This window comes from Orycteropus afer, unplaced genomic scaffold (assembly GCF_000298275.1).
Source record: "Orycteropus afer afer isolate SDZICR_OR568_19922 unplaced genomic scaffold, OryAfe1.0 scaffold00495, whole genome shotgun sequence".
In the NCBI taxonomy this organism is placed as follows: domain Eukaryota; kingdom Metazoa; phylum Chordata; class Mammalia; order Tubulidentata; family Orycteropodidae; genus Orycteropus; species Orycteropus afer.
In genome coordinates, this window is record NW_006922082.1 from 1,922,499 (window position 1) to 1,934,695 (window position 12,197).

The following is a 12,197-nucleotide window of genomic DNA, read 5'->3' on the forward strand; positions in this document are numbered from 1 at the left end:
ACCCTGACCCTCCCCCATCTCATCGACCACTAGGTCCCACTAAGTTCACCTCCTAAACCCAGAACCCAGAAGACACTGGAGGTCCCTGACCATTCTTGCAGCCCCAGACCCAGTGATTTATTCTCAGTTCCACTACCTTCTCTGCTAAAATCCTTTCAATGATGGCAGGATGAAGTCCAAATTCCTGGCAAGGGTCCACAAGGCCCTGCTTGGCTGGGTGCCACCCGATCCTGGCCCCTTTCTACATGGGTGCCCTGAGCTTTAGCTGCACCAGTGGAAGGCAGGGGTAGGACTGTAGGACCCCAAATGTGCTGCATCTTTTCACACCTCCACCTCTGGCCCTGCTCCACAGCACCTGAGTGTAGCTCAACCAGATGCCCTGGTGGATGGAGGCATATGCCCCTCCCATTGGCCTTCCCTCGCAGTGTGGACCTCCCAGGGCTGTGGCTCTCATCTTGGGATCTGAAGGATCACCTGGTACTTGGCAGATGTCCAATCAACTCAAGCTGAATGGATCAGAGAAGGACCTGGAAGAGTGGAGAGGAGAGGCAGGGCCTGCTTCTCCAGCCCCCTCTGCAGAGAAAACAGGCAGGTTCACCTTTCAGGAAATTCCTTCCCTAAGGAATTGAGCAACTGGGAGTAGGGATGGTGCTTCCTCCCTGGGGGAGAAATAACTGTCTGCCCCTGGGGTTTGTTGGCAGGGAGTGGGGTCAGACCCCCAGCTGACTGTTTTGTAAAGCACTGTCACAGGCAATAATTTATTATACTCATAATAGTTATAATGAGGAAGCAGGACCAGAGAGGCTGAGCCAGTTCTCGAAGTCACACAGTGAATTAGGGCCAGATGTGGGACCAGGCAGCAGCCTCTCTGCCCAATCAATACCCAGACAGATGTCTGACAGATGTCTCAGTTCCTCCCTGAGCAAGCACCCCCTACACACACCATTCCCTCTGCCCTCCCCCTCCTAACACACCCCTGCAATATCAGCACTAGAGCTGGAAGGAGGTGGTGAGAAGAAACCGCAGGAAAGTAAGAGTCTATCAGCTGGCATGATTTCTCAGGAGCTGCCTGGCCTGGGAGTCTCCCACTCAGATCTGTGGAGTCCCAGTCCATGGGTAAAGGGGCCACCAGTGCCCTTGCTCTATGTCTACACACATTCCCTGTGCACACGCTAAGGGCCAGGCCCTGAGACAGCACGTGCAGAGGTTCAGGGAACAAGGCCAGTCTCTGTCAGGGAGGAGCGCCCCTCTGAGCGGCAGACAGACCCAACATCATGAGGACAGAGAATTTGGAGAGGCTTGGGAATACGCTGTTGAGGACCTGCCCGAGAAATGGAGGCGCTCCCAGGAAGGGGTGCTGGCACCCAGCCACCTATCCCACAGAAGCTGGCTGGCTGGCTGGCAGGAACACCAAGCACAAGGACCTGACCTAGTCCCTGTGCCCAACTGCAAAGTGCTGCTCTCCCCACTGGCCACAAGAGGGCGAGCTGTCCCCAGGAGAAACCGCAGCAAAAGTGATGCCATTTCTGAGGAAAGGACTCAAGCAGTCTTGGTGGACTGCTTATTATGTGACACGTGTTTCCATGTCATTAAAGTCCCAACGTCCCTAATCCTTAGATACTGTTCTGTGTTTACATGAGGACACTGAGGCTGGAGGATTTAAATGGTTTGGTAGCAGTTGGCAGGCAACCCAATCAAGTCAAATTTGAGTCCTTGTAGCCTCAGGAGTCCATTGGTGGTGCAAACGTTAACAGGCAGCTTGGAGGTTTGAGTCTACCCTGAGGCACCTTGGAAGAAAGGCCTGGCAATCTACTTCCAAAACAACCAGCCACTGAAAATCCTACTGAGCACGGATCTACTCTTGACACACAGATGGTCACTGTGAGTCAGAGTCCCCCTGATGGCAACTGAAGAAGAGTGGCCTCAAAACCTGGACCCCCTGGACTATAACAGGGTAGGACGACCAGGGAGCTCACCAACAGGGGCCATGTCTCATATGTCTCAAGATCCTGGACTCAGTCCTGGCATGGGGCTGGCAAACATGCTTGTTGCAATGTCACCAAGTTCAAAGAAAGGAACCACACATTCACACACATCAGAGGCCACCTAGATCCCCCCTCCCTCACCCACCCTTTGGGCTAAAGAACAAACTGAGACTCCAAGAGCGGAAGTGAATGGCCCAGAATTAAACAGCTGGTGGAAGACAGCAGAATGGGGTCTGTGCAACCTTTTTTCCCCCAGGCTGCCTCTCCCTGAAAAGTTCCTAAAGTTCAAGAACTTAGGGCCACTCCAATGAGTTTGAGGATGTAAGAGTGTTTTAAAACGGGCTCTATTTTTGATTTCCCAAACTAACACAACTGGAATCTGAAGAGAAAAATATCTCCTTCCATACTGGACTTGCCTCTGAAACAAAGCCATTAAACAAACAAACAAACAAACAAACTGAAATATTGGAAGCAACTAAAAAGAGAAGCAAACCCGTGACTTTCACATTCATCACCTGAGTACTCAGGCTTCTGTGAGAAAGATGGCAGCAGAGCCAGCTGCCGGTCCTGCTCCTTATTCCCTATCTAGATGCATTGTGGAATACGGAATGGTTCCGAGTTTAGAAAGGTGATGGATGCGGTGCTCCTGTCCGGGTTTGGGGCAGCACTCCATAATCAGGCTCAATTGCATTTTGGCATCACCACCATTGTTCACTTTGTCACACTGTGGTGGCTTGCATGTTGCTGTGATGCTGGAAGCAATGCCACTGATATTTTAAATCCCAGTAGGATCACCCATGATGGACAGGTTTCCATGGAGCTTCCAGACTGAGAAAGACTAGGAAGAAAGGGCTGGTGATCTACTTCAAAAATTTAACAAACGAAAACCCTATGGATTATCAAAGTTATGATAACTTCTTAGGCACGGTCACCCACCCTGATGGAGTGAGTTGTTGGACCTGTGGGCTCAAAACCATGGCTGCGACGACATCAAGCTTAATTGGCATAACACACTACACAAACACTTTTTTACATTCTACTTGGGTGAGTAGTGACTGGGGTCTTAAAAGCTTGTAAGTGGCCATCTAGATGCAACAATGGGTCTCTCCTCATCCAGAGCAAAACAGAAGGAAGAAAACTAAAGATACATGGAGACAATTAGTCCAAGGGACTAGAGGACCATGCAAACCTTAGCCTATATGACCATGTTGTTGTTGTCGTGAGGTCTTGTTGAGTCCTTTCTGACTCATAGCAACCCTATGTACAACTGAATGAAGCACTGCCCGGTCCTGTGCCAGCGGCATGATCCCTGCTATACCTGAGCCCATCGCTGCAGCCACTGTGTCAATCCATCCTGTTGAGGCCCTTCCCCTTTTTCATGGACCCTCCACTTCACCAAGCATGATATCCTTCTCCAGGGAATGGTCCCTTCTTATAACATGACCAAAGTAGGTGATATGACCATGAGACCAGAAGAACTAGATGGTGCCCAGCTACAACTGTCAAACACGCAGAAAGGAATCAGAGCCGGAGATCCTGGATAGAGTGGGAGAACAACGTGGAACAAAACTCAAAATCATAAAAAAAGAAAAAGACCAGGTTTACTGGTCTGATAGAGCCTGGTAAGACCCCCGAGACTATGGCTCCTAGTCATCCTTCAGGACTGGAATTGAACTCACTCTGTGGCTTCTAGCCAAACAACAGACAGGCACATAGGGTGAACATTTACACCAAGTAGATATACTCCTTAGTACGATAAATCATGGGAGAACAGTGGGGCAATATTTGCACAGGGAGATAGCTCAGGGAGCAGGATTGCATAGGAAAGGACATGGGGAAGAGGTAACTATGGGGAGGAAGTGGGAAGAGAGCTGTTACATTGTGGGGATTGTAGTCAATTGTTACGCAACAAAATATATAAACTGCTGTATGGAAAATGGATTTGCTCTGTAAACTTCCACCCAAATTACACACACAGAAAAATTACAGCCAAGAAAACCCTATGGAGCAGTTCTGCTCTGTAACACATGGGGTTGCCATGAGTTGACTCTATTGCAATGGGCTTGGTTTTTCTAGTCAGTAGCTTTCTGGGCTCATAAACAGAAGAGCAGCAGATAGGGTTATTTCTCATGGAATCCAGAGGGAGAAATGGCCCATAAAACACTTCATCTGGGGATGACTTGCTCAGGAAGCTTATTTCCTCCATTGAGTGCAGTCTGGCAGGTGAAATAAAGGCCAGCATCTTGAATGACCATGCCAATGTGGAACCCTTTCTCAAAACTGCAGTGGTATGGTTCACTACCTGCGCACAGGTGCCTTCTCACTCAACTTCTTTGCACTTTCAGCCTTTTACTTTATTTTTATAATTATTGTCACTATTATTATTTAAAAGTTTATGTACAATGTATAAAGTTACAAAAAAGACATAAATAAATAAAATTATTATATTCTTACCAAAAAAAAAAAAAAAGAAGAAGAAGAAGAAAGAAAACTCTTTGGATTACAACAGAATATTGCCCAATACAGTGCTGGGAGATAAGGCCCTAGGTTGAAAAGCACCTAAAATACAGTGGCAGCAGGGATGGACCCAAGCATACCAACCATAGTGTAAACAGGGTGAGCTCACGCCATGTTTAGTTCTGCTTGAACATAATGGTCGCTGTGAGTTGAAGCCAATTCAAGGGCAACTAACAACAGCATTTCTGCAGCACAAAATGAGTATTCATACTCAGGGGGATAGACTATCAGTGGCCTGCAGGGAGTGCTGGTACTTCAGTGGTTAAGCACTCAGCTGCTTAAGGCCAGTGGTTCCAGCCTGCACCAGAGATGTGGCAGTCCATTTGTTAAAGATTACAGCCTGGAAAATCCTATGGGGCAGTTCTACTCTGTTCTATAGGGTCGCTATGAGTCAGATTGACTTAAACTATGCCATAGGTTTGGGTATCAATGACCTCACAACACTTCAAGTCAAATTTTGCCACCAATTGAGTTACGAAAAACGTTTGCCCTTCCAGAGTTCTGGCATTTTGGAAATGCAGAAAAAGGGATTGGGAATCCGTACCACGTTGGTGGAACCTAAGGCTCAGTAAGTATACTGTGTTGAGGAACGGGTCCCACGGACACTGGGCGTTGAGCTGGAGACCAAGCGGGTCTCCTTGTGGAGATTCTGTGCGGAAACAGCCCCCCCCCCCACTCCTTTCCGGGTGACGTACCTGGGCTGGGCGCTCCTCCTGTCGCGGGCTGCGCACGTCCTGGATGGCCTCGTAGACGTTTTCTGAGCCACTGCGTGCCAGGGGCCGCGGGCATACCCAGGAGCCTGCCACACTGCAGGCCTTAAAGCGGCCAGCACTCCCGAGGAGGCCGGCAGGGGGCGCAGTGGCCCGTGCCAGGTCGTCTAGGGACTGCGCGGGCCGCACGGGCGCCACCGGCCGCACATACAGGCAGGCCGGCATACCCGGTGCCAGGCTGCTACGCTGGGCCAGGGCACCGCGCCGCGCTGGGCCGCACAGGGAGCCTGCTCGGCTCGGGGGTTCGGCGGGGGCACCATCGGGGCGGCCGGGCGCGCTCACGAACTGGTAGTCGTAGGAGAGCGGCTCTGGGGCTGTGGGGCCCCGTAGGGGTGCTGGCGGGGGCGGGACGGCTGAGGAGCTGCCAAGCGGAGGCAGCTCACGCACGTACTGCGCGGGCAGGTAAAAGGGGCGGTCGCCGGGCTGGCGCCGCACGTGCCACCAGTGTTCTGTACTGCGGCGTAGCAGCTGGTAGCGCTCGTTGGGCTGGATGGCCACGCGGCGCCCGTCCTTGGTGGTGTACTCGAAGGGATGCTCCACCAACACATACACGTCCCCCTCGAAGTCCGCCGCCATAGCGGCCGCGGCGCTTCCCTGCAGGCAAAAAGGCAGGACCGGGTGGGAGAGGGCACGGAGGTCCAGGCCACGAAGCAGGAAATGACACTGACCGAGGTCGGGGTGGGAGGAGGCCTGGGTTCGAATCCCGTTCCTGCATCCGCCCTGTGCTCTGGGGCCTCAGTTTTCCTGTTTATAAATTGGGGGCTTGAACAAGTAAATCGCTAAGGCCCCTGCTCTTGACACTCCCTATTGGACTCCCCTTCGTTCTGTGACACTGCTTTTTAGATTTGAGCTTGCTTCTGCCCCATGGTGGGGAGGTTGGGGGTAATACCGAGCCAACTGTACTGCCTGGAAAGCTTTGGCTCACAGTTGAGAAGACTGACACCACAGCTGCCTAAAAATTGCCTGAGCCTCAGTGTTCTGGTCTGTAAAATGGGAAGGGCAGCTCATTTCTCGCTGCTCCCACACCGCCCGGCCCGCCGCCTCCAGTTTGCAGGGAGTCGGCGGACAGCCCCGCAGCGCCCCCTCTCTCCCGGAATCTGAAGATACAACCTGTGGGGTCAAGGCCTGGGCCGCAGGTTCTGGAGCGACTCCCGCGCCAACTCCGCCCGCAAGATGCCCCTGCCCCACTTAGTCCCAGGGTCGAGGAGGTAGGGCTGCGTCTGCCAAGGCGAGGAAACCGGTTCTCTCGGTTTCTCCTTCCCTACCCAGCGGTTTCGCCCCAGACGTGAACCTGCACCGCCCCTGCTCTCTGGCTCCCACCTCCGCTCCCCTCGAGGAAGGCTAGGTCCTCGAGGTCTGCCTACCTGCCCAGTGATACCTACACTGCCCCATGAGAGTGACCCCTAGAAAATGGGTTTTGTGACAGTGAATATCCATGCGGTGACCCCAGAGCCCCCAAAGTTCTCTTGCAGTGATCACAAGGCTCCCCCACTCCCAGGCTGCCTCAGCCCGGCTCCTAGCGTGTAAGTGGGGAGGGGGAAGAGCCTCACTATAACTCTGAATGTTCTCATCAAAGCAATGAGTTGCTGTCCTCCTCCAGAAGTCTCTGCAAGCTCTTACACTGACCACACCTTCTTCGGACCCCACAGATGACCCAGGACCAGCAGCCGGAAGCCTGGCCGCCTGCTGAATCTGAGGGAGCCGAAGAACAGGGTCGGGGCGCAGAGCGCTCCACCTGTACTCTTTCTCAAGCTTTCCTCCGTGAGAGGAGGGATTGTAAACTGTCACTCTGAGCACCCTGGGCTCCGGAGGTGGGATCAGTTTGGGCCCCAGGGCTAAACCAACAAGTCCCAGGGGAGAAGACAAGGCCCCTCACGCCACCTTCCCGGGACCACTGACTGCGCACTCACTTGAGCCGGCGGGTCTCCGGACGCCCATTAGCTGGGTAGGTGGAGCTGGCGGGTTACAGGTTAGGTCTCCATCTCCCTGGGCGGGGCTTCCAAGGGCCAGGCTGCAAGGTCTCCGGGACCAGGAGCTGGGGAGGGGAGCAAAGGCCGACAGAGACGTTCCGGAGGGACCCTGCTGTCCCCAATTTCCAAAGCAGCTGTATGGGATGGGCGAAGAGGGGCTGAAGGCCGCAGCCTGGGCCCTGGGGACCCTGGGACCCTGGGGGAAGGGCACGGAGCGGTAGGAGACGTGAGGGCGGGGCGAGAATCGGGGTGGGGGGAGACGGGTCCCGCCCCCCACTCGGGATTTGCTGCTCTGGAGCCCCAGTGCCCTGGGCGGGCCGCGCTGGGGCTTCACGCCTCGCTCGACCCCGAGCCCAGCGAGACTGCTCGCGGTCTGAATCTCCAGCTCTGAGCAGTCTCCAGCCTCCTGCGGCACCATCGCTCCGGTCCGCCTCCTCCCTTCCCAGGCCCTTTCCCCGCGCAACGGGGCCTGGAACAACTCGGAGCGGGGCTCCCGAGGCCGGGACGCCCACAGACCACGGAGCCCAGTATCCGTGGTGGGCGGGGAGAAGACCCGAACCTCAGCTTCCTTCCCGACTCGGAGGACGAAGAGAAGGGGAGGGATGCGGGAGCCGGAAGGCTTACAGAGTTCAAGGACGGACGCGTAGCCACAAGGTGCCCTGAGTCCACTGCCCGGGCGACGCGAGTCAAAGAGGCGCCAACGTCCGGGTCGGCGCGGGGACCTGCCCCCACCTGGAGGGGCCCAAGGGCAGCTTCGTCCACCCGCTCCCCCGCGGGTCTGCCCCACGGCTCCCCTTCCCGGCCCTCGGAGTTCCGGCGCGGTGCGCAGGGGACAGGGGAGGGCGGCGTCCACCTGCGTCCCCCACGGCCCCTCCGCGCGGCCCAGCGCCCCCCGCCCGGCCCTGCACCTCGCGGCAGCCGCGCGCCCGTCTCCGGCCTCGCCTCCTCTTGCCCGGGCGGGCGGACGTGGGCTCCTTCCTCGTCCGCCCGGCTCCTGCGCTGCCCGGTTTCCTGTTGAACAATATAGCTAGGGAGGCTACGACGGAGAGCGCCCGGCAGAACTTCCTCCAGGGCTGGTCTGCGGCTGCGAGAGACAATCCCCGGTGTCCCGGCTTCCTGTCCCCTCTGGGCCGGGCCAGCGCCCCAGGAGCGGAGACGCCACCCCTTCCCCTGCACCTCCCGGGATCCATCCTAGGCCACACCTGGATGGCTCCGGGAGGAGGAGGCAGCAGAGCTAGGGTGTGGGGATGAGGGGGGCAGTAGCCTCCCCACTAACTTTTCTGACCCGATTCGCTCCTTCCGTGCCACCCCCACCCCCATCTTTGATCCCTGTGGGGGAGGAGGCCACCTTCTCATCTGTCCAGAATGTGAACCCAGAGCAACCTTTGGAGGTCAGGATCCTTAGTCCAGCCCTCCACTGTAAGGGGCTTATCTTAAGGAATCCTTGTCTGGGGAAGGCAGCCTCCTGCCCACTGACTGCAGCACACACTCCTTCCAGACATTGACAAGCCCCTGCCACAGTGGCCCCTTACTCTGGGAGTCCTCAGGGAACAGGGGCCTCAGGTCTTGCCCCTCCTGACACCACCTCCTGAGGGCGGAGGGTTTGGACAGAACCTGAATCTGGTCACCCTCCTCCCTGAACTCCTCCACCACATAGCTTTTCCCCTGCGAGGCTTTGCCCATGAGTGACTCCATTTTGTGCCAACTATCTCAGTGTGTTGAGGCCTTGTGGCATCCTGGGCTCCTCCAGGGCAGGCACTTGGCAGAATTCAGCATTCATACCCCTGGTGCCTTGCATGGTTAGCAAACAGTGGCTGCTAACCAGTGGATGAATCACCTTGAGGTTCCTCCCCACTTGCCCCAGCAGGCAAGGCAGAGGCAGGGTGGGAGATGCTGGCAGTGGTTAAGGTCCCTGCCTGGGGTCAAAACAGGTCTCATGGCCGGCTCGGCCACTTGCTGGCCTTGGGACCTTGGGAAACTTGCCTTCTCTCTGCATCTCAGTTCTCTTTCCTGCCAACTGGAGGTATTAACACCTACTTTATAGAACTGCTGGGAAAATGAGTTGTGGAAATTCAATGTATTAGTTCTTGTTATCACTACTTTTATTATAAGATGAACCTCTGCCCTTTTTGGGTTTAGACTGGGGTCTCCCATTCTTTTGGCAAGAGAGAGGAGGAGGAAACAGGTAACCTCAGAGAAACTTTTTGAAAGACAGAAGGGCTGAGTCCAAAGGCAGGGCAGCAACCAGGCCACGTGCCCCAGGTCACCCACTGGGCCTGCCTCCCCTCAGTCTTCACACCCATCTCCTCTTCTCCAGACCCACCACCTACTGCCTCTGGAAGGAGGCAAACCCGGGCTCATGGGATGGACAGAGGGTGCTCCATCCTGGGCAGGACTCTTCAAGGACTGGAAACTGACCAGGCCCTGAACATTCTGTCAGTTCCATTTCCCTGCAACCTGATTTCCCTGGGAGTTAGTTTCATTTCCCTTTACTGTGAGAATGGTAGCAGTGGTGGCCTTCCCCCTGCAGGGCCTCTGTAGCTTCAGAGGACGGTCAGGAGCCAAGTAAAGGCCATTTGGAACCCTAAAGCCATGAGCCTAGGGGCCCTGCTCAAGCAGCATCTTTTCTGAACTCTCTCCCTACCTCTACCTTCCTGATAAACCAAAGAGAAATCTAGTCTGTAAGTTTTACATGTCCTTGTGTGTGGAGTCTGTGGTGTGACATTTAAAGTCCAGGAAAAACGCCATTTTTGTGTGGGATTTCAGGCATCAACTTCAGCTATGTATAAGTGTGTGTGAGTAAACCTCCCTGTGTTGGTTCAGTTTGTGTGTCAACTTGGCTGGGCCTGGTTGAGTGGCTGGGCAGCTGGATGTAGCATTCCCCATGATGAGACTGGCAATCAACTCCATGGTGGAATCTTCTGTGAGCAGCTGAGTAGCTGCTTTGGCTATGTGGTCTGCTTCCCGTATATTATCAGCAGCTTTGGGAATGGTCTCTAGCTTATGGCACGCTTAGACCCTGCATGTAGCCGTGTCAAACAACCTGCCATGCTGCGCCGACCATGGGACTTTCAACGGACTTAAATTAATGGCCTGCCGTGTGGTTTGGTAACAGTAGGCTTGTTAGCCTCAGCAGCCAGTAGCTGCCTGAGTAAAGAGATGCCTCTAGCTTCAGTGGGCCGGGAACAAGAGGCAGAGCTGAAACCCAAGGTCGAGAGGCTTTCACACAGTCCCTAGAGCCTGGCACTTGGAATTGGGATTTCTAGCCTCCCGAACTGCAAGAGAATAAATTCCTGTTTGTTAAGCCTATCCCATTTGTGGTATATTCTTGTCAGAGTGGCACTGGGTAACCAGAACACTCCCCAAACCCTTTACCCTCTCCTATGAGCTCACTTCTGGCACAGGTGGTCAGAGCCCCACCTAAGCCCCCTACTGTGCCCAGGGACTGACTACCCACCCAGGGTTATCCCTAGCTCTATCACAGACAGTAACTGGTGGCAGATGGCCCGTGGTCTTCCCCCTGTCAGCAACGGTGTCAGGATTCAAAGGCAAAACCGATGATTACAAAGATCAGGTCTTTACTGCAAAATCATTCATAAACTGCATGGCAGCAGTTCCTGCAACACATTGCAATGCACTTCTCAGGGTCGGGCCCTACTCATGAGAAACGGTTTATTGCATAAAATAACATCTTTTAAAATAGTGTACACACTACTGAGGTTCACACCAGTTTCCACTGGAGGCGAGGGGAGTAAGTCAGCTCACCTGAAGCATTAGCAGCTTTCTGGTAATGGGGAGGGGTATGAGCTCTAATGCTAGTCATTGCCAAGGGGGAGAAGCCCCCACAGACCGAAGGGAGCTCTGCCAGGGCCTTCTCCTGTCGCCTCTGAGGGCACCTGCTGGAGTACCCTCACAAGGCTGCAGAAAGCAGGGCCCAGCTCAGGCGACACTGCCTATGCCAGGTGGGCTCCTGCCCACTCAGGGTTCTAAGGCAGCAACGGTTCTGATCAAGGCTGGCCTGTGGTGGGGCGTTAACGCTGGCTAAGTGGGTTGGGTACAAAGGGCCCACTTTCTGGCTTAAAAGGCTTTGGTGTGCTGGGCACAAGTGTGTACCATCTTCTATGACAGGGATGGAGAAGCTGTGTGGCCGCCTTCCCCCTCCACTGCCTGCCTGTCTCTAAGCACAATGTATCCTATTGCACAATGTAACCAGCTCCAGAGGGCTGGGCACATCACTCAGCAGCAGAATCACCCCAAGAGAGAAGTGGGGGTAGCGTCATCCTTTGACAAAGATAGGTGAGGCCTCAGAGGACCCTAGGGATGACATGGGCCTGCTGGGTCCAGGAGAGATGGGTGAAGGCAAAAAAAAGCAAACTCATGCCCAGATTTTCCCCAAAGGCCCAGGGGTCCAAGTATCACTTTGAAAACGATTCCAGGTCTCATCCCAACCCGAATCTCCTCAAAGGCAATGGGGCACCCATGAAAGTTTCCAGTCTCTAGCAGCACCCTCTACTGGGCAAGTCCAGCGAAGCTTTGTGAATTAATGGCTTATCAAACTAAAGTTAAGGATCCTTTCACAAGCGTAGCTCCTCCTATGGGTCCCGCACATCTTGGCCACAGGACTGGCGCTCTTCAGAACGATGGGGTCATTTCACAGTGCAGAGCCTGGTGGCCATGGTGTCCAAGTCTCTGTGGGCCCAGCCCATCTCCCTGCTCTGGCAGGGGTCAGGCAGGCAGGGATGCACCCACGTGTCCATGTGAGGTGGGCCTAGAGTGTCTGCAGCAGCACCCTGCCTCTCCGGCTGCCTGTGTGTGGTAGGAGTGAGGAGGGTGTGGGGTGAGGGGTAGGCAAGATGAGGCCTCTTCCCTGGAACAAGGAAGGCTCAAAGTGCTGAGAGTGCTGGTTTTTAGTCATTTTCAATTCTTCTGCTGGTACCAAAACCCCAGGCTAGAGA

At 54.8% G+C, this 12,197-nt stretch overlaps 1 protein-coding gene across 1 annotated transcript in view; it reads right to left on the reverse strand.

Annotated features, from left to right (window-relative positions):
- ARHGAP27 (Rho GTPase activating protein 27) overlaps positions 1-5,848 on the reverse strand; it is a 43,630-nt gene extending 37,782 nt beyond the window's left edge. Inside the window, exon 1 of the mRNA XM_042782877.1 lies at positions 5,198-5,848. Coding sequence (XP_042638811.1) covers positions 5,198-5,848 — 651 coding nt within the window. The remainder of the gene's footprint in view (positions 1-5,197) is intronic.
- Between the last annotated feature and the right edge of the window lie 6,349 nt (positions 5,849-12,197).